Source organism: Boleophthalmus pectinirostris, unplaced genomic scaffold (genome assembly GCF_026225935.1).
Source record: "Boleophthalmus pectinirostris isolate CB_2022bp ecotype Guang Dong unplaced genomic scaffold, ASM2622593v1 HiC_scaffold_11, whole genome shotgun sequence".
NCBI lineage: Eukaryota > Metazoa > Chordata > Actinopteri > Gobiiformes > Gobiidae > Boleophthalmus > Boleophthalmus pectinirostris.
In genome coordinates, this window is record NW_026570994.1 from 984,799 (window position 1) to 1,008,046 (window position 23,248).

The 23,248-nt window shown below is 41.3% G+C and overlaps 2 protein-coding genes across 9 annotated transcripts in view; one reads left to right on the plus strand and one right to left on the minus strand.

Annotated features, from left to right (window-relative positions):
- Nucleotides 1-74: 74 nt before the first annotated feature.
- Nucleotides 75-20,761, minus strand: cryaa (crystallin, alpha A). Of its 3 annotated transcripts, none has more exons than XM_055164317.1 (5): nt 20,621-20,761; nt 2,094-2,259; nt 1,796-1,993; nt 963-1,085; nt 75-551 (listed from the first exon to the last, which is right to left on the minus strand). In XM_055164317.1, the coding sequence occupies exons 2-5, from the start codon at nt 2,127-2,129 to the stop codon at nt 342-344; spliced, it is 567 nt and encodes a 188-aa protein (XP_055020292.1). In that variant the 5' UTR covers nt 2,130-2,259; nt 20,621-20,761; the 3' UTR covers nt 75-341. The 3 variants fall into 3 exon arrangements, with proteins under 3 accessions (XP_055020292.1, XP_055020301.1, XP_055020295.1); XM_055164326.1 differs by lacking the exon at nt 20,621-20,761 and adding an exon at nt 20,214-20,246; XM_055164320.1 differs by lacking the exon at nt 20,621-20,761 and adding an exon at nt 15,012-15,029.
- LOC110175582 (diacylglycerol kinase zeta-like) overlaps nt 11,633-23,248 on the plus strand; it is a 194,649-nt gene continuing 183,033 nt past the window's right edge. For all 6 annotated transcript variants that reach the window (XM_055164293.1, XM_055164304.1, XM_020941780.2 and 3 more), the window contains exons 1-2: nt 11,633-12,054; nt 13,044-13,138. In XM_055164293.1, the coding sequence (XP_055020268.1) occupies nt 11,911-12,054; nt 13,044-13,138 (239 nt within the window). In that variant the 5' untranslated portion in view covers nt 11,633-11,910. The remainder of the gene's footprint in view (nt 12,055-13,043; nt 13,139-23,248) is intronic.

Below are 23,248 nucleotides of genomic sequence, written 5' to 3' on the forward strand. Positions count from 1 at the left end.
AAAATCCACACGAGGCAAAACTGTAATTAGTGAATAAACTTTAATATGAATTTCTAGATTTCAAAGTTGTGGCATTGGTTATAAACAGGACAAGGCTAGATTATAGATTACAATACAAATTAGTGAGGGTGCATATTATTTAGAGTACACATTTCACATTAACATTAAACTATAGTATTTCCAAAACCAATGTTAGGTTCTATCAGATATGTTAGTTCTTTTTCTGCCCCTCACTGTATGTAAATGTATAGATTTATGGGTACATAGATATACTCTTAGAAATAAAAGGGGAGAAGAAAGAATAGAGGATGTTGGCAGCCATCTTGGAGTGGTAAGGCTTTTTAGGAGGATGCAGCAGCATTGGTCTTTTCATCGTGGGTAACGGGGATACTGCGATCGCCACGCCCGGCCTCGTTGCCCCCGGTAACCCTGGGCCCGAACACGGTCAGCATGCCATTGGCTGACAGGGTGCAGGTGATGGCTGATTGGTTCACATTGGAGGGGAGGCGGTAGCGGCGGTGGAACTGGCGGGAGACGAAACCGTGGTCATCCTGTGAAGTAGGAATTTTTGTACATTATTGCAAATGTTACAGATATTTATTTTTGTTACAGTTACAGCCTTTTTATAGCCTTTTCCTACTAGGAGAGTGAGTGTGGAGATGTTATTACTTTATCTGTAATGTTCCATATTCAAAGCAATAATATCTCCATGGAGACAAAAAGGTGGAAAGTTGCATTGTGCTGTACAAATGATATCAGTAAAACCTATTTCTTATATGAACATCTGTCTTTCATATCTTGAGATGTTTTTTTTAATCTTAAACAGTAATGATAAAATTGAAACTCATGACAAATATTTTGGATTTTATTTGATGTGAAGATAATACATCTATTCTTGTATTTAATGAATTGAGTTGACTGAAATGTTTTGTGCAAACAGCAGTGCTCGCAGAGGTTCTGACCTGTCTCTCCTCGTGTTTGCCCTGGATCTCCACATAGTCGTCAGTCACTCTCACGCTGAGCTCGTCTGGAGAGAAGTGCTTCACGTCCAGGTGAACTGTGAACCTATCCCTGTCAGACCACACCTGCACACAACACACACTTGTTCAGAAATATATAGATCGTGTTTGATTATGCATTGATAAGGTAATGGTAAATAAAAAGAACAAACAAAGCTCTGTTATTGTAAAAGACAAAAGCAAAAAAATATATGGTTTACAGATAAGAACACAAACAAAACATTTGAGATTCAAAATTGCAGAAATATGTTCCAATTCATGCTAAATGCTAATGTGTCTAAATTCATTTTGCATAATAACTAGATCTGAGCTTCAAAAGTTTAAAATATATTACACAATACATAAGGATGATTTAAAGGTGCTCTATGGTACTCTGGAGTGTCTCCATCTGATTGTCAACATAGAGGAGATATTTCTTTGTCTAGAATGTTCCACAGTATGGCTTTAAACTTTTTTTTCCCAATGTAGACAATCAGGTGAAGCCACCAAGCCAAGTTACAGGTTAGATTTGCTAAGAGGTGATCACTATAACAGTAAGAATGTTTGTTTTTAAGGTAAATAAAAACACCTGTAATTGAAAAATGGCAAGAACATACTATGGAACATTCCAGACATCTTCGTGGACACAAGCAGGTGTACCACCTCTCCACCAAAAACTTAAGCAAATGTAGATAAACAATTCATCATTTAATTTGACCTATCTGAATTTTAAAATTTATAAGTAAAATAAAATTTAAAAATAGTATACTGGCTCAGTATGTATGTATTTGTATTACCTCAGACACCCCGGAGTTGTTGAAGTCCCAGAAGTTGCGGAAGAGCGCCTGCCTGTAGTATGGGCTGATGGTGGAGGTCGCGTAGGGAAGGAGATCATGGTCGAACAGCCCCTCTCCAAAGAACTGGTCAAAGAGTCTCGCGGGGCCCAGTCCACGCCTGAACCATGGGTGCTGGATCGAGATGTCCATGATGAAGATCTGGAGATGTTTTTCAAATCAGTAGAAGGTAAGTTTAGAAGGTAAGACAATTTTGAATGAGAATTGAACTGTTTGGACCTCTTCGCATTGGCTTTTATACCTGAGGGGTGTGACCAGGATCCCTCTGGAATGGCATTATCTCATGGTTCTTTGTCCTGTCAGCAGAATCGCAGCTTGGGGTGGGTCAATGGGATGCCATGCCACCCTCCCTCTCTCTCTTCGGCTCACCAGACAGACAGACAGAGAGGCATGCCAAAACAAACTGCCTGAGGATGCACAAGCCAGGGATATCAGACAGAACAGCAAGGGTATGGATGCGTTCACTCATGGTTCTCACTTTAAAGAGGGACTATTTTGCAAAATTTACTTTTTGGAGCCATGTTATAAGGTTCTCTTGTCAAAAAGATGATGTTAGGGTTACGGTCATCCATACATGTTTGAGTAATCTAGAGGTCTCTCTTGGGCCCTATTCGGACCTTCTTTATGGTTAGACTGTAAGATTCTGTCCAATGCTCTGCCCACAAGTCTGCGTTGCCACTGCTCCTTCATGGCAATTTTCCATAAAAATACAAAAACATGATACAACAATATACAATACAACTTCACAAGAATGATACGATGTGCTTTAATTGGGGGAGTAACTTAGCAAAGAGAGCAAGGGGAGGAGAGACTTAGACCATAAAAACCAAAACTGAAACTCATTAAACATTTAGTTTTTTGGCAAATATAATATTTTCAAAAAAATAAAAGGTAACATGGTGATCTAGTATGTTATGTGTTAATAACAGTTCATAACGTTCATACAATACTCCCTACAACTGTACAACAACACACCCTTATGTTATAGATAATACTCCCTACAATTGTACAACAACACACCCTTATGTTACAGATAATACTCCCTACAATTGTACAACAACACACCCTTATGTTATAGATAATACTCCCTACAATTGTACAACAACACACCCTTATGTTACAGATAATACTCCCTACAACTGTACAACAACTCACCCTTATGTTATAGATAATACTCCCTACAATTGTACAACAACACACCCTTATGTTACAGATAATACTCCCTACAATTGTACAACAACACACCCTTATGTTACAGATAATACTCCCTACAACTGTACAACAACACACCCTTATGTTACAGATAATACTCCCTACAACTGTATAACAACACACCCTTATGTTACAGATAATACTCCCTACAATTGTACAACAACACACCCTTATGTTATAGATAATACTCCCTACAATTGTACAACAACACACCCTTATGTTACAGATAATACTCCCTACAACTGTACAACAACTCACCCTTATGTTATAGATAATACTCCCTACAATTGTACAACAACACACCCTTATGTTACAGATAATACTCCCTACAATTGTACAACAACACACCCTTATGTTACAGATAATACTCCCTACAACTGTACAACAACACACCCTTATGTTACAGATAATACTCCCTACAACTGTACAACAACTCACCCTTATATTACAGATAATACTCCCTACAAATGTACAACTCATCTTTATGTAACAGATAATACTCCCTTCAACTGTACAACAACTCACCTTTATATAACAGATAATACTCCCTACAAGTGCACAACAACTCACCCTTATGGAACAGATAATACTCCCTACAACTGTACAACAACTCACCCTTATGTAAGAGATAATACTCCCTACAACTGTACAACAACTCACCCTTATATTACAGATAATACTCCCTACAAATGTACAACTCATCTTTATGTAACAGATAATACTCCCTACAACTGTACAACAACTCACCCTTATATTACAGATAATACTCCCTACAAATGTACAACTCATCTTTATGTAACAGATAATACTCCCTTCAACTGTACAACAACTCACCTTTATATAACAGATAATACTCCCTACAACTGTACAACAACTCACCATTATGTAACAGATAATACTCCCTACAAGTGCACAACAACTCACCCTTATGGAACAGATAATACTCCCTACAACTGTACAACAACTCACCCTTATATTACAGATAATACTCCCTACAAATGTACAACTCATCTTTATGTAACAGATAATACTCCCTTCAACTGTACAACAACTCACCTTTATATAACAGATAATACTCCCTACAACTGACAGATAATACTCCCTACAACTGTACAACAACTCACATTTATGTAACAGATAATACTCCCTGCAATTTTACAACTCACCTTTATGCAACAAATAGTACTCCCTACAACTGTACAACAACTCACATTTATGTAACAGATAATACTCCCTACAAGTGTACCACAACTCACCTTTATATAACAGATAATACTCCCTACAACTGTACAACAACTCACCCTTATGTAACAGATAATACTCCCTACAATTGTACAACAACACACCCTTATGTTACAGATAATACTCCCTACAATTGTACAACAACACACCCTTATGTTACAGATAATACTCCCTACAATTGTACAACACACCCTTATGTTATAGATAATACTCCCTACAATTGTACAACAACACACCCTTATGTTACAGATAATACTCCCTACAACTGTACAACAACTCACCCTTATGTTATAGATAATACTCCCTACAATTGTACAACAACACACCCTTATGTTACAGATAATACTCCCTACAATTGTACAACACACCCTTATGTTACAGATAATACTCCCTACAACTGTACAACAACACACCCTTATGTTACAGATAATACTCCCTACAACTGTATAACAACACACCCTTATGTTACAGATAATACTCCCTACAATTGTACAACAACACACCCTTATGTTATAGATAATACTCCCTACAATTGTACAACAACACACCCTTATGTTACAGATAATACTCCCTACAACTGTACAACAACTCACCCTTATGTTATAGATAATACTCCCTACAATTGTACAACAACACACCCTTATGTTACAGATAATACTCCCTACAATTGTACAACAAACACACCCTTATGTTACAGATAATACTCCCTACAACTGTACAACAACTCACCCTTATGTTACAGATAATACTCCCTACAACTGTACAACAACTCACCCTTATGTTACAGATAATACTCCCTACAAATGTACAACTCATCTTTATGTAACAGATAATACTCCCTACAACTGTACAACAACTCACCCTTATATTACAGATAATACTCCCTACAAATGTACAACTCATCTTTATGTAACAGATAATACTCCCTTCAACTGTACAACAACTCACCTTTATATAACAGATAATACTCCCTACAACTGTACAACAACTCACCATTATGTAACAGATAATACTCCCTACAAGTGCACAACAACTCACCCTTATGGAACAGATAATACTCCCTACAACTGTACAACAACTCACCCTTATGTAAGAGATAATACTCCCTACAACTGTACAACAACTCACCCTTATATTACAGATAATACTCCCTACAAATGTACAACTCATCTTTATGTAACAGATAATACTCCCTTCAACTGTACAACAACTCACCTTTATATAACAGATAATACTCCCTACAACTGACAGATAATACTCCCTACAACTGTACAACAACTCACATTTATGTAACAGATAATACTCCCTGCAATTTTACAACTCACCTTTATGCAACAAATAGTACTCCCTACAACTGTACAACAACTCACATTTATGTAACAGATAATACTCCCTACAAGTGTACCACAACTCACCTTTATATAACAGATAATACTCCCTACAACTGTACAACAACTCACCCTTATGTAACAGATAATACTCCCTACAGGTGCACAACAACTCACCCTTATGGAACAGATAATACTCCCTACAACTGTACAACAACTCACATTTATGTAACAGATAATACTCCCTACAACTGTACAACAACTCACCTTTATATAACAGATAATACTCCCTACAACTGTACAACAACTCACCCTTATGTAACAGATAATACTCCCTACAACTGTACAACAACTCACCCTTATGTAACAGATAATACTCCCTACAACTGTACAACAACTCACCCTTATGTAACAGATAATACTCCCTACAACTGTACAACAACTCACCCTTATGTAACAGATAATACTCCCTACAACTGTACAACAACTCACCTTTATGCAGCAAATAATACTCCCTACAACTGTACAACAACTTACCTTTATGTAAGAGATAATACTCCCTACAACTGTACAACAACTCACCCTTATAATACTCCCTACAACTGTACAACAACTCACCCTTATGTAACAGATAATACTCCCTACAACTGTACAACTCACCTTTATGCAACAAATAATACTCCCTACAACTGTACAACAACTCACCTTTATGTAAGAAATAATACTCCCTTCAACTGTACAACAATTCACCCCTCTGTATCAGATAGCCCTATGTCCTGTCACTCGTCCTATCATCACCTATAACCTCTTGTAAAAACTGAGATTTTATATTTTATGACTTATTTTTCTATTTTATTTTGACTTGTACATTTCCATTTACATAATTATTAAAAATGATTTGACACGTGTTTTTTGCTACTTATTTAGAATTTATTATTACCATTTATACTTTTACTCTGGTATTATATTATATTGTGATGTTTGAGCTACTGTGTCCAAATCATTTCCCTTGTAGATCAATAAAATCAAGTTAATACCCCATTGTGCAATTTACCTACTAGATTTAAATTTCACTCTTCAGTCCCAGCGCCCCAAACCAGACCATAAACAAATCTTGACTAAAACTAATTAATAAATATTTAATTAATCATTTTCTTCAAAGACTAAAATGACACTTTCAGTATAAAACACAATGTAGTCTTGGAAATTTGGAAGATTTTTTATGTCAGATGTCCTTCCTATTCCAGCAGGTACATAGGTGAAGTGCCCGTGACCAAGTTGGACAAAGTGTGTGAAGTGTTTTTCCATGGCCACAATAATAATTTGCACTCTGGCTCAGGTTTGCTCTGCTGTTGACAAATGGTGAGCCTACTGTGTCACCATCTACCACCTGTTTCCTACCTACATATTGCTCACACATTCTGCCTCTCTTTTTCATTAAGAATTAGTCAGCCATCCATCCATTTTTGTCCGCTTATCCGGGGCCGGATCGCGGGGGCAGCAGCCTAAGCAGGGACTCCCAGACTTCCTTCACCCCAGACATGTCCTCCAGCTCCTCCGGGGGGACCCCGAGGCGTTTCCAGGCCAGCCGAGAGACAGAGTCCCTCCAGCGTGTCCTGGGTCTTCCCCGGGGCCTCCTCCCGGTGGGACATGCCCAGAACACCTCCTGAGGGAGGCGCCCAGGAGGCATCCGGAACAGGTGCCCGAGCCACCTCAACTGGCTCCTCTCGACGTGGAGGAGCAGCGGCTCTACTCCGATCTCCTCCTGTGTGACTGAGCTCCTCACCCTATCTCTAAGGGAGCGCCCAGCCACCCTGCGGAGGAAACTCATTTCGAGCGCTTGTATCCGCGATCTCGTCCTTTCGGTCACTACCCAGAGCTCATGACCATAGGTGAGAGTAGGAACGAAGACTGACCGGTAAATCGAGAGCTTCGCCTTTTGGCTCAGCTCCCTCTTCACCACAACGGTCCGATACAGTGACCGCATCACTGCCGAAGCTGCACCTATCTGCCTGTCAATCTCACGTTCCGTCCTCCCCTCACTCGTGAACAAGACCCCGAGATACTTGAACTCCTCCACTTGAGGCAAGGACTCTCCACCCACCTGGAGAGGGCAAGCCACCTTTTTCCGGTCGAGAACCATGGCCTCGGACTTGGAAGAGCTGATCTTCATCCCAGCCGCTTCACACTCGGCTGCAAACCGCCCCAGTGCACATTGCAGGTCCTGGTTCGATGAAGCCAACAGGACAACATTGTCTGCAAAGAGCAGGGATGAAATCCTGTGGTCCCCAAACCGGACCCCCTCCAGCTCCTGGCTTGATGAACAGAACCGGTGACAAAGGGCAGCCCTGGCGGAGTCCAACATGCACCGAGAACAGGTCTGACTTACTGCCGGCAATGCGAACACAGCTCCTGCTCCGGTCATACAGGGATCGGACAGCCCTTAGCAAAGGACCCCGAACCCCATACTCCCAGAGCACCCCCCACAGGACACCACGAGGGACACGGTCGAATGCCTTCTCCAAGTCCACAAAGCACATGTGGACTGGTTGGGCAAACTCCCATGAACCCTCGAGCACCCGATGGAGAGTGTAGAGCTGGTCCAGCGTTCCACGGCCAGGACGAAAACCACACTGCTCCTCCTGGATCCGAGATTCGACTATCGGCCGGATTCTCCTCTCCAGTACCCTGGCATAGACCTTACCGGGAAAGCTGAGAAGTGTGATCCCCCTATAGTTGGAACACACCCTCCGGTCCCCCTTCTTATACTGAGGGACTAACACCCCGGTTTGCCAGTCCAAGGGTACTGTCCCCGACCGCCACGCGATGTTGAAGAGGCGTGTCAGCCAAGACAGCCCTGCAACATCCAGAGACTTAAGGTACTCAGGACGGATCTCATCCAACCTCGGAGCCTTGCCACCAAGGAGCTTGCCAACCACCTCAGTGACTTCAGCCAGGGTGATAGATGAGTCCGCCTCCGAGTCCCCAGCCTCGGCTTCCTCTTCGGAAGACGTGACGGTGGGATTGAGGAGATCCTCAAAGTATTCCTTCCACTGCCGGACAACGTCCCCAGTCGAGGTCAGCAGCTCTCCCCCCGCACTGTAAACAGTGTTGGTGAAGAACTGCTTCCCCCTCCTGAGGTGCCGGACGGTTTGCCAGAATCTCTTTGAGGCCGTCCGATAGTCCTTCTCCATGGCCTTCCCGAACTCCTCCCAGCTCCGAGTTTTTGCCTCCGTGACCACACGGGCTGCAGCACGCTTGGCCCGCCGATACCCGTCAGCTGCTTCAGGAGTCCCCCGAGCCAGCAAGACCCAATACGACTCCTTCTTCAGCTTGACAGTATCCCTTACTTCCGGTGTCCACCACCGGGTTTGGGGATTGCCGCTGCGACAGGTACCACAGACCTTACGCCCACAGCTCCGAGCAGCTGCATTGACAATAGAGGCCGAGAATGAAGCCCACTCGGACTCCATATCTCCAGCCTCCCCCGAAATCCGGGAGAAGTCCTCCCGGAGGTGCGAGTTGAAAGTCCCTCTGACAGAGGGCTCTGCCAGACGTTCCCAGCAGACCCTCACTACACGCTTGGGCCTGCCAGGTCTTTCCGGCTTCCTCCTCCGCCAGCGAACCCAACTCACAACCAGGTGGTGATCAGTTGACAGCTCAGCCCCTCTCTTCACCCGAGTGTCCAAGACACGCGGCCGGAGGTCAGATGACACGACTACAAAGTCGATCATCGACCTCTGGCCTAGGGTGTCCTGGTGCCACGTGCACTTATGGACACCCTTGTGCTCAAACATGGTGTTCGTTATGGACAAACTGTGACTAGCACAAAAGTCCAATAACAAAACACCGCTCGGTTTCAGATCAGGGAGGATGTTCCTCCCAATCACCCCTCTCCAAGTGTCACTGTCATTGCCCAAGTGGGCGTTAAAGTCCCCCAGGAGAACAACGGAGTCCCCGGTCGGTGCACTGTCTAGTACCCCTCCCAGGGACTCCAAGAAGGCCGGGTACTCAGCACTGCTGTTCGGCCCGTAGGCCGACACCACAGTGAGAGACCTGTCCCCGACGCGAAGGCGCAGGGACGCGACCCTCTCGTTCACCGGGGTGAACTCCAACACACAGCGGCTGAGCTGTGGGGCAATGAGCAAGCCCACACCAGCCCGCCGCCGCTCCCCGCGGCCAACGCCAGAGAAATGGAGAGTCCAGCCCCTCTCAAGGAGTTGGGTTCCAGAGCCCAAACTGTGCGTGGAGGTGAGGCCGACTATATCTAGTCGGTAACGCTCAACCTCCCGCACAAGCTCAGGCTCCTTCCCCCCCCCAGCGAGGTGACATTCCATGTCCCCAGAGCTAGTCTCCATGTCCGAAGATTCGGTCGCCGAGGCCCCCGCCGTCGACTGCTGCCCAGATCTCTCTGCACCGGCCCCATATGGATCCTCCTGCAGGTGGTGGGCCCATGTGAGGACGGCCCCACGTCGCTCCTTCGAGCTAAGCCCGGCCGGGCCCCGTGGGGGAAGGCCCGGCCACAAGGCGCTCGCTGACGAGCACCCACCCCAGGCCTGGCTCCAGGGTGAGGCCCCGGTGACGCCAATCCGGGCTACGTCGCTGGCCTCTGAGTGGACATCATCATATAGGGCTTCTGAACCGTTCTTTATCTGACCCGTCCCCCCGGACCTGTTTGCCTTGGGTGACCCTACCAGGGGCATGAAGCCCCCGACAACATAGCTCCCGGGATCATTCGGGCACTCAAACCCCTCCACCACGATAAGGTGACGGTTCAAGGAGGGGGAGTTAGTCATTTGCCAGATTTTATTCATTTATTTTACATAAGGTGCCCTATCTGTTTTACTAAAACAAACCACATTTCAATGACTGGAGTGAGCAGTATTGGGGATCATGTCTAACCAACAGGGATTTGAATTTGAACCAGCAATCTTCCAGTCCCTAGACAGGCTCTTAACCACATTAATCACCACATTTAATCCCTAAAATAAAACCATAGTATTGATCTGAAGCTATAGAATGTGTGGTATGTTCACTAAGTTGTGAGCTCCTCTGGCATTAGACTAACCCCCGTGGGCTTTGACCCTTCAGTGTGGAGCTTATCCACTCTCCCAGCGCAGTGGTTCAGGCATATGGCTCCAGGCAGGGGCAGGCCTGATGGGTGTGACTGACCGGATGTGGGTGCTGTGGGTGCTGTGGGCTCGGGGTTAGCCCTGGCCCTGGTTCAGCGCAGTCAGCTCTCTGGGGGTTAGGGAGCCAGACACACACAAAGGATGGAGTGGTGAAAGGCTGTCGTCACGGTAACCCGCATGTTTGGAAGAGCAGGTTAGGTGGAGGGGTCAAGAGGGCACCGCTTTCATAACATATAGACTGACAAATGATTAGGTACAGTGTAGCGTCAAAGATGTCTACAAGTGATTTGAAATTTGAACAGGCTGTAATTACTCAAGCAATATAATGGGCTTTACAGAGAACACAATGTCCACTTTCTTATTATTAAATCATTCATTTTAAACCTCTACAAACTCAAATGCATATGCGTCTTCTATAATGTTAATGCTCCTATCTGTACAATTGTGGACAGCCAGCAGAATAGAAGATTAATTCTGCCTTATGCATATGAAGTGGCTACTGAGGTTACTGTATTTTGGTGTATTGTATACGCATCATTTGAAGGTTAAAAATAGCCTGCAAAGAGGGGCCATAACTGCTCAGGCGCAGCCCTTCATCAGACATTCATAAGATATGGTCATTGTCAACATCATCTCTTATGCCTCACAAAAATATCAAAAAAGAGGATCCTGCACACTTGCTTATATTATTTGTGTTTCTCATTTTCTCTTTTTATATGTATTATTAGTCTTTTTCAAATGTTAATTCAGTTAAAATGCTTCAAAGAAGCAGAAAACCCATTATTACTAAACCAGAGAGCACACTGTGTCTGTGGCGCCCTCTAGCGGTGCACTGGGAGCTCGCAGGGAGAGGGGGCGGGGTCAGACAGAGAACTCCCTGATAATTTCCTGCAACATTTTCGTCTGAACACGAGCCAAACGAGGACACTACTTGGACTGTCCCGTCTTTTCTTACAGTTATTCTTTAGTGTTATAGTAGAGTGAGTGTCAGGACGGGACATTGCGCCTCCACCTGCTGGGACAAGACCGGAGCGTGCGTTACAGGCGCCATATGGATGGGGCTGGTCATTTCTGAGCGCACCACTCTAGAGGCGCGGGGCTGCCGCTTGGCTGAAGCCGCGGAGAGGACACGGAGGGCGCAGGGATGATGAGGGACTCCGGTGCACCGGCTGTGGAGCGGCTCGGGCTGGAGGACGTGGCCGAGGAGGAAGACGCACTGACCGCGGAGAGCACGTCCATGAGCGCCCTGGAGCCCGGAAGCTGCTGTCAGGTGGAAAGTAGCGCGGAGGTGGGCGTTTGCTCAACTTTGTCAGCCACCTGTCCACGCATGGAGCTACTTCCCTGAAGCTCACAGCGTAGGAACAGCTCAGGACATTCACAGATTTAAATTGATCGTTAAAAATCATTGAATCAAACTGTTTACGAGGGCTGAGAAGTGCTGAAAAAGCTAACAATTCAATTATAAGCGCAGATGGCTTCTAGCCTATTACACTGCAGGAAGAAGTTCCATACCTAAAGAAATGGCTTTGGGTTTGAAATTCTTGATAAAACATGTAGGCTTATGACTTTATAATAGGTTAGAAGATACATGTCTATTGGTTGTCTTAAAGGTTCCCCAATACGCTTTCTGATCTGTTTTGTTTCAGTTTTGTTTCATGCACACATGTTTAAAACAAATCCTGCATATTTAGACTGAGTTCTTCTCTCGGACAGAAAACACTCTGTTTCACCTTGCTCCACTGAGTTTTTAAACTCAATACACCTTCACTTAAATTATCTGGATAATTTCAGCCTAGGAAATGCCGATCTCTACTGAACAAAAGGTAGAAGGAGCTGTTAACTTAAACTACTCTTTAATGACATCACAAGGTGGAACAGCGCATTCTAAGCTTTGGAGATGTAGACAAACTAATAATAAAAGGTTACTCAGACATGTGTGAATGAAACAAAACACAACTGTGGGTATGTTTTTGAGGAGTTAATAACATTCTAACATGGCTTACCTCACAAGAATCTATTTTGTGTAATATAGGCCCTTTTACAAAGCACAACGTATTCTACCATTGTCTTCATTTTTACAAAATTTTTATCTAACTGGTTTAGAATAAAATGTAACTGATACGTCTACCTGTCAAGTTAACTTCTGTACAGTTTTATTAATATTATGTCATTTTTACTTAAGATGAAACTTCACGATGCACACTATTCGTTTCAAATCAGCTTTTAAATGAATTCCACTGTATATCTGATTAAAGTTCTGCTCTATTTGTATTTCAGATGAGCAGAGAGTGGGAGGATCGGCACAAACCTGGCGGCCCTCTGTCCCAAACTGAGGCAGAGTTTATTCACTTCAGGAAGCAGTCGTCTTACAGGTACAGTATCGGTGCGCTCCAGTGAGAAACATACTGTCCCAATGTTTCAATCTAGCAACAGCACATGTGAGGAAGTTGATAATACCGCTGTCATGCTAACATCTGTCTTTCTAGCTAAGTCCAATCTGCTTGTTTCTTTACTGTTCTGATTGAAAACATGATAAGAATCAGAATGAGAATTTAAGCTTGTATTTAAATTGCGCATTAGTCTGATCATTGTAATTGGATATCTCTGCCTCCCAGCACACTCAGAGGTAGGACGACGCATAATAGAAATGATTACGATCAAATGAGTTTTCTCTGATTGCGGCGTTCGTGAAAGCGCATTGTCGATTCATAGAAGTACAGATTGTCCATTGTGTGTTTGTCTGATGGTTTGAATGGTAGCTGTTGTTGTGTGAGTAGGATGCTACATGAATTTGTAATATGGTTAGAGGCAAGGCTTCACTGCCAATTACGTTGTCTAGCCATAATGGATTGTTTAATAATACAAGTAATGGTGCGTTTGTCTCTCATAGCGGGTTACCACATTAAAGGTGTTGTAGAATCTGCATCATGCATTATTAGTCAGGCCTTAGTCACTCTGTGTTAATAAGTTATGCCAAACACACGGGGAAAGTGGCTGCAGTGCCCTGCCCAAATGAGTTAAAGGTGCTGTATCTGATTTTTGCAGCCTTAAACAGACCATACCACACTATTGTCTGATCTGACATACCTACTAGGGATGGGCATTCGATGAAATTTTCTTAATCGATCGTCGGAAGAATTAACAATCGATTATCGATTAATCATTAACGTTTTTATATTAAAATGATCATCATTATTATTACTATCTGCACTACTGATCTGCATAAATAAATTCAACTTCACAACATATAAATCGTAACGACTCTAGAGCCACATCAATCCGTTTGACATTATAATGTGTTTAATTCAGTTTTGCGCAACTCTCACAGAAACGAAACTTAAAACCGCATCGCTAATTTGCATAAACTAATCGAAGATAAAACTACAGCTCTTGTGCGCTGATGCGGTGAATTTCTGTCGGATTAAAAGACATGATTCAGTGGAATACAGGTTAGTGTGACCATATTTGCGTTTGTCAAAACCAGGACACCGTACGGGGGGGTAGGAGGTGGGAACTCGTCATCGACATTGCGCGACTCTCACCTGGTAAAGCTTTTTCCCACTGGACACCGAAACATATGTTCCTGCTTTGTACACTGTGCACATGGACTCACACTTGTCCCAAACGCAACGGAAAGCGTGGAATTTCTTGTACAAATCATCATTAAATGCGCATTTGTGCTTCGGTACGCTGCAGACTAACCGAATGTTTGTGTTTGCTCGCTCCTTGAGTGCAGAGAGCTACATGTACGGACCTCTGTTTGGTCACGCTACGCACAGCAACCAACATTCGGTTTGTCGATTAAAATTAACGTAATCGATGAAATTCTTAATGATCAGTTATCGATAAATCGATTAATCATGCCCATCCCTAATACCTACCGTACCATTTTATATGTTTCATTCATACATGTTTAACACAAACTCTGCATATTAAGTAGGGGTGTCAAATTATCTCATTAATTGCGATTAATTAATTACAGTCATATTTAGCACGTTATGTTTTTTTATCGCGTTAGTCTTATTTTTAATCTCTAACATTACTGTGTTTGTATGCGAGTTGCCTTATTATAAAATCTGTTTTTATGTGTTGTTAGGACACAGTCACGCACTGTGCAGTCCTGCTCCGCTCACTCCCGCAAAGAATTGTAGCCTAATTTTCATTCCCGTTCTTGCCACATTTGTGATAAACTTGCACACGTCTGATCTCTGAAAACATCGCGACACAGACACAGAACAGACTCACCTTCACCATCAACATCTGTATTCCACTGAGTTGTGTCCTTTACTAGAAGATGAACTGCATCAGCGCACAAGAGCATTTTTTTTTCTCCACTTAGTTTATGCAAATGAACCATGCGCTTTTAAGTTTCGTTTCTGTGAGACTTGCACAAAACTGCATTAAACACATTCTAATGTCAAATGGGCTGATCTAGATGTCTTGTAAAGTTGAGTTTATTTATGCAGATTAATAATAGTAATAATAATGATACTTATATAAAAATGTTAATGATAGTATGAAAATAATGTAATAATGAATTCAAATGAAAATACCTCAAGTTGAAGCTTTTCTCAACAATTTTTAGGTAAGATTAAAAAAGAGATTAATTAGATTAATTAATTACAGACCATAATTAATTAATCTCTCAATTTTTTTAATCGCTTGACAGCACTAATATTAGGTGTGAGCTTTTCTCTCAAACGGAAAACTTCTGTTCCACCTCGTAATGTCATGTGGTAACGCAGGAAGTGCTCTACTGTTTTTTAAATTCCACCGACCTTCACTGGCTGGATAATTTCAGCCCTGGAATTTCCAATTACTACTGAATGAAATGTTAAAGGTAGCTGTTCACTTGAAAACTCCCGCTTCATGACATCACAAAGTGGAACAGAGTGTGAGTTTTGGAAATGTAGACAGGTCAAGGTTTATTCAAACATGGGTGAATAAACAAAACACAACTCCAGGTATGTTTTTGATGAGGCAACAACATTCTAACATGACTTAAAGCTCACAAGAGTATTTTTTATTTTTTTTTAATATAGGACTTTTTTAAAATGTGAAAAAACAGAACTAGTTAATTTTAAACAGTTTGCAGTGCTCCAGTTATTCCTCACTAGGGCTGGGTGTCATTCAGAAGTTGCTGATAAGATACATACCTCGATACAAAGGCCATGATACGATGCATTTTTTGATACAGTGTACATTTCAATTCAGTACAGTTTGATAAAATATATTTCAAATCGATTCCATACAGTTCAGTAAAAAACAAAGACTAAATGACTGTGACTACTTAAAGTCCACAAAGTCTAAGTTTGTGCAGAGTTAATATGAAAAACACCCATGTTACTCATCAAAACAGTGAAAATATCACACGATTGTAGCTCTTACACAAAATAATGTAGTAAAATATGCCTAAAAATGCTCATGTCAGTATATCTATACAGCAGCCGAAGATATTGATACTGTATCAAATGAAATGATACGATATATCGATTCCTAAATATTTTTGCACACCTCTATTCTTCACTTACCTTATGCATTCCGAGCATCTTATTCACCGCAGTGAGTTTATACTTGCTTTTCTTAACTTTCACAGGCAAGAGAGGAGTTTTGCAGTCACAGTAATGCTAACAACAACTAGAATGCTAACTGTGCTCTTCCTGCTTCTCGGACAATAAAAGACTTTATAATTAAATGCACACTGTGGACTTAAAACAGAAAATACATTCTAACAATAATAATAATATTACCTGCCCTTATCTGTATCAAATATAACTGTCCTATAAAGTGAAATCACTTATGCTCAGTTTCCCATTCATGTAAAGAAAACATGATGGAGGAGACTAGTATGTAGGCACAGCCCATATCAGTGTGAGAGCTTGAGAAGAGTCCCCAGGCGCAGTGGTCCTCATACAGCTCCTGACAGCTCTGTCCTCTCTGCAGCAGGGGTCACATGTGCCCAGTGGGAAAGTGCAGAACATCCCTGAGGTCTGCTGCTTATTTTGGAGCATGTTGTAAAAATAGTTATTCCAATGAGTCCTGTTGAATTATGTCTGTGGATGACCATGTGTGTCGCCATGGTAACAGAGGACACACACTAACCTCATTGTGTCTGTCAATATTTGACCACAGTATATTCTAATGATATCCAGATTAGGGATAGTCTGCTATGGATTTTTGAAACCAGCATCACTATCCAATATTTGTTTTGTTGTTTTGATCGATAAGTGAATTGGCCAATATCAGTTATCACTGATGATTTTTATGATCTAGCAAGGCCCAAAATGAAGTTGTGTTAGAGTAAAGTTCACAAATAATTACAAAAGGAGATATAATATGATTTATTTTTGTGTCATCAGCTGGCAGAGTAACCGTAATTGTTCTCAAGCAGAGAAAGAGTACTACTACTACATCAATAAAAATATTACTTAAGTAGGACTAAAAGTATGCTGCTAGAAAAGTGATAGAATTTGTACTTTCTAGAGTACAAGTTACTTAACCTGAGTACTACCCACCTCTGATCAGGTATAATACTCCCTACAACAGAAGCACTAGACAATACTATTACATCTTGTTGAGTGTTGATGTCTGCTTCGTATTTTTACACTCTCGGGCTACTTCAGTTTTTTTCAATAACAATGCAATATGGAAGATTGAAGATTGGAAGATTACAAAAAATCCCCCCAGTATTATCTCTGATGTACAGACCAGCTCTAGTTCAGATTTTCTATAGATCACGAGCAATAGAATCCTGGGATTTCCACTGTAATCATTACAGGTCTGTGGCATTGACTTATGATGAAGATATTGTGCTTCATATTATATAGCCACAGACAAGTTCCAGACCACTGTGTACCTCTGATACAAACACTTATCCTAAAGCAATAAACTAAATGTACGCTTTGTTTTAAAGCTTTGTTGAGCCGGCACATCACCTGTAGGATTGTATGGAAATAAAAAGTTAAAACCATACTTTAATTTTCTGTGGATACAGATACGTTTTATACCATAATGTGGAAAATTATAGCCAAAGGAACAACATTTCCATGGAAACAAGCAGGGAGAAGTCAGGTTTGTGGAGATGCAAGCCCGCTCATAGTAAGAAGGCATGTTTTTCTAAGATTTTCAACTCAACAAATATGAAAAAACATACTATTGTAATGTCTTCTTTTTTTTTTTTTTGGGCTTGTTACATCCTACATCGTAAAGAAAACAAAAAATCTCAGTACATTTCTAACTGATGAGAGGCAGGAATTGTCATTATCAAGTACTTTTTTCCATTCAACAGACATTATTTTATGGTAACTATGGCAACAGTTTACATTTCTCATCATTCTGAAACCCGTGGACAGCCTGTAGTCTCTCATCCCGGGCTGAGTGATTGAACTGTGCCTCCCACTCCCTCTCCTGCAGCCTCAGTATGGTCGTGGTGGTAGAAGTGGTGGCTGTTGTGTATCGGAGCGCTGGTAATCCGGCCGGGCTGGTGTTCTGAGCGTGTGCGGGGGCTGGGGGAGGGGCACTACACCCAAGGGTTATGTAAGGATCAGCTCAGCCCGGCTACCCACACATATACTCTGTTCATCACATCATATGGTATTAAGTTGAAAAGTCCGTCCTATAAATATCAGTTTCATCATTTTAGAGTGCGCCTGACCAGACTTTTAGGATTCTCTTATTTCGACTTAGTTTGAGGCGATAATACCTGTTGTAAATATAAATTATAGGTTTACACTAGGGGTGTGCAAAAATATCAAAATATTGATATATCGTATCGCTTAACTTGATACAGAATCGATATCATGAGCTGCTGTATCGATATATCACCAAGAGTATTTTTTGGTTTATTTTACTCAGAGCTACAGTTTTGTCCCTTGTTTGGTGGAAGGAAACTCGTTCATGTGACAGATTTGACATTTTCGCTGTTTTTATGATTAAAATGTGTGTTTAATTTTAACTTTGCGCAAGAAGTGGTTTAACAAAGACTTTTAGTGTCACAGCAATGATTTAGCCTTTTTTATTGAACCGTATCGAATCAATTTTAAATATATCATATCGAATTGAAAGTGCACTGTATCGAGATATGTATCGTATCGTGGACTATGTATCGAGGTATGTATCGTATCGGCAACTTCTTAACGATACCCGGCCCTAGTTTACACTTCTTTAATTGAGAAACAGTTTGCCAAGAAAAGTTGAAAAATTCCAGAAAGTTGAGAGTTCTAAAACATACCAATAACATTCTATCCAAATGTTACAATTAACATAATAAAACCACTTTTTTTCTGATACTTTAAACATGATTTCTTATATTTGTCAGGTGCTAATTTCTGTGTACTTTAGAGGAGTTTTGCAAGTGAACGGTTATGGAATTCCCTAGTGTGTTGTCACGATTTCCAACCAGGAATCAAAATTAAAACCCTAAAAAATGGCCAAATGTAAATGTTTTTGCAGAGATGTTGAACTTTGTTTCACGTGGATCCGCCTAGTCATTATAGAGATATTAACCATAAACCAGGTCAACGAACCCGCAGTCTGACCGTTACACAGCAAATTCCACCATAGTCAAACTCCAACAACTTTTAAACTATAGGGACTGTGAAGTGAATTACAGATTATTCCTTCATAGTGGTACCTGTGAGTGGGTAGTAGGTCAAACACCAAAACGACATTCTTCCTCAAAATGGTTAGAATTGCAAATCTTGTGGTACTCAAATGAAGACATAAGTAGAAGTTAGACAATACTGAGGCGTCTCTTTCTCTTTGCTGTTCCCCTTTCAGGAAGAAATAAAGATACTAGTTAAAATACTTTAAAACATAAAAAAAATAAAAAATCTGGCCCAAACAAATATCCCTCCACAGGACACCTATTTTGATATCCAACTTACATGTGACACTGTATATTTATGGGTTCCTTTTTAAATGTTTCCGGGAACCAGTGCTTGAAAGTACTTGGTCAATACCTGGTTTTCGATACCGGCAATTGAAGTATACTGTTTTTGGTACCTATATCTGCATTAATTATTACTTATATCAAATGACAAAACAAAAGTGTAATTACTTTCACTTCATTTTTCTTATGTGTCAGTAGTACTTTTTCAGCATCAGATTACTTTCAGTTTTACCCAGCACATTATATTTATTAATACTACGATCACTACTCTGCTAATACTAACTACCGCTCCTACTGTGACTGGGACTGGGTACTTCCTTTTTTTTTTCCAGGTATGAGTACTTGAACGATATCTGCACCTAAACACTATTTTTTGTACTTATTTTCCTCTATTATATTGCTGTTTCCATGTCAAAAACACACCTGGAGTTGCGTTTTGTTTCATTCACACATGTTTAACACACAAACCCTGCAATTTTAGGATGACTGCTTTTCTAAAACAGAACACACTTTGTTCCACTTTGTGATGTCATGCTGTAATACAGGGAGTGACCTACCGTATTTCCCGGGCTATTAGATGCACTCTTAAGCTTCCAACCCCATCAAAAAACAACTGTGCACCCCACAATCCAGAGCGCCCTATACACGGATCCACTCGGGTGTCCCAGCACGACTTCAGTAAACTACAAAGCTGCACCACCCACAGAACACACAAACACACACGGAGCAGACAGCGACTGCACAGCGAAAAACACCCATAGCCACACTCATCACTCCACGCCGACGAGGAACGGAACAGAGGAACGAACCGAAAAAGCGAGTGCAATGTGCCACTTCTAGACACAACTGAACAACTGTGAACACGCCGACAATCCGTTGGTCCCAGACAGCACCCTCCCTACATGCCACAACTGAACAAAGCCCAGAGTCACCGTGAACGCCACAAACAAACAAAACCACTCACCCATCACACTGTTGTGTTTCCTTTAACGTCCCATGCGGTTTATTTGTGAAAAAAGTTCACAAATAGACCGTTTAATGCGTCTTATAATCCAGAGCGACTAATAGTGCGGAAAATACGGTACTGTGTTTTTAAACTCCATACGCCTTCACTAGAATTATTTGGGTAATTTCAAACTGGAATTGCCAATCTCTTCTAGACAAAAGGTCAAAGGAGCTGTTCACTTGGAAAGTACCGCTTCATTACATCACAGGGTTGAACAGAGCATTTTGAGCTTTGAACAGACTAATAATTCAGTGTTACTCAAACATGTGTAAATGAAACAAAACACCTGCACTTCACCTGTGTCGAAGTGTGTTGGCCCACCCCATGTAACCAATAAAGGACTTTAATAATATTTCCAACTGAGTGGAAAGCTTTTTGGAGCACTTTTTTACACTCTCACAACTTTACTCCATGGTCATCTTCACTGTCTGTTAGCTTTTGAGCCTTGTCCTTGAGGAGCACCTAAGCTGTTTTTGCAACACTCTTGGTATGTTTTTGAGCTAACAACATTCTAATATTGCATGAAGCTTTAAACCCCAGACCTTTAAATCCAGTTAAATCCAGTTAAATCCAATTAAACTGTTGTCAATGTTGCACAATTGTTGATAATTACTCTTGGCAGCCTGGACTTCAGTGACAGTGGTAATGTTCGGGTTGTGAACTGTGTGTGTGTGGTTGGAGTCAGAGGAAGTGGGTTAATCAATAGAAGTCAATGAGCGCATCAGACAGAGAACAGCACTTAACCTCAGCATTAGACACAACTTCTAACTCATGCAGATGTATTGTGTTTACAAGGAACCTCTTTTACACAGAGCTTAGTTTACAAATCACACTGTTAATGATGTGGGACTTGGAAAATCAATATTGTGATTATAGATTTATTTTACCCCAATTTTTCCCCAAGATGTGTCTTGCCCCAGCAGATTTAATGTATAAGCAGCTCTTAAGGTCACAATAATGTTCACTGTGTACTGTCAGTGTCCTAATGATAAAGCTTTTTATTGTTCGAAAAATCAGGAAGTGCGCTGTTGTTGTTAGCAAACACCACAGTGGAAGTTGTAAAAATAAAGTACTTAAGTAAAAATAAAAAAATAAAAAGCTTATAAACTGAGGAAGAACTTTTGACCACTGCAAACAATTAAAACATTTTTAAGACTGTAAAAAAAAACAAAAAAAACTTTCCATGTAGTGATATATATTTATTTTTAAAATAGACTTTTGTACTTTGTTAAAGGGTCCATATGACACTATTTACTGATCTATGTTATAATGTAGTCTCATCACAAACAAACCTTCTTCACCCAAACAGAAAACACCACCTTGTGATGTCATGTGGTAACACAGGAAGAGCTCCACTGTGTTTTTAAACTTCATACACCTTCACTAGAATCATTTGGATCATTTCAGTCCTGGAATTGCCAGTCTCTACTGAACTAAAGATAAAGGAGAGCTGAAAATAAACACAACTCCATGTATGTTTTTGATGTGGTAACAACATTTCAACATGGCTGAAAGCTCACAAGTCATTTTTTGCATTATTTAGAACCTTTAATACATAGATTTTTTGCTCTGTTAAATATAAGTGCCATAACAGATAATAAAATAAAATAAGTTAATTTCAGAATTTCCTTTTATCTTTTACACAGAAATTCTGAAAACCCCATATTCAGCAAAACTCCTGCTTCCATCAGAGCAAGGGACAACATTCTATTAGAGTCTGAAAACAACCAATCCATTTGCACTTCCCTTCTATTTGCATCATAATAAGACCAAATTACCACTGGCCTATTTCTAGGTGTATTTTTAGCAGTACAGTATATCCACAAACCCTCTGGAGGAGCCTGTATGATGGATGCTAATGTCTGGATGATAACTGGTACTAATTGGTGGTATCCAGGAGAGGGCTGTGTGGGGCGTACAGAACGGGGCCAGCGTGGGAGGGATGAGTGCTGTCTTTTTGTTATGGAGATGTGAGTGGGTGAGGATGATGAGGATGACGAAGAGCAGAGGAAAGTGGAGTGTAGAGCTCAAATTAGGACTGTCAAAAATATAATCTATTGTTGTTTCATAAAGGCAAAATTGCGCTGAAATATAGAGATGTATAAGAGAAGTGCTGAGTAGTGATTTTGTGAGTGACAGTTGGATGTGTCCAATCACAGCTTCTTGCAAGATGAGATACTAATCGATATTAAAACTAGTATCCAAACTAAATACTCGTTTGAGCAGGTATCGGTACTAAAAAAAGTCACATCCACAGAACAGAAGTGAACCTTTCCTGAATAGCTTAAAGGGCGCCACACACTACAGGAGAATTTGACTGTTTTTGGCTGTGATTTGCTTCTCCTTGAGTTCAGGGAGGCGTATGTGCGATTTTGAAGCCGCTGCACTCCTCGTGTGTTTGTCAGTGTGACTCTGACCTGCTCTGTCAGATCAAAACCACCAAACATCAGCAACGCTACAGTAACAGCCGATAAAATAGAGCGTCAGGGGCAGAGGAGTGACAGACACAGAGACACAGTATACAACCTCGAGATTAGAGCCCGACCGATATGGATTTTTGCTGTGGCCGATATGAAACCGATATAA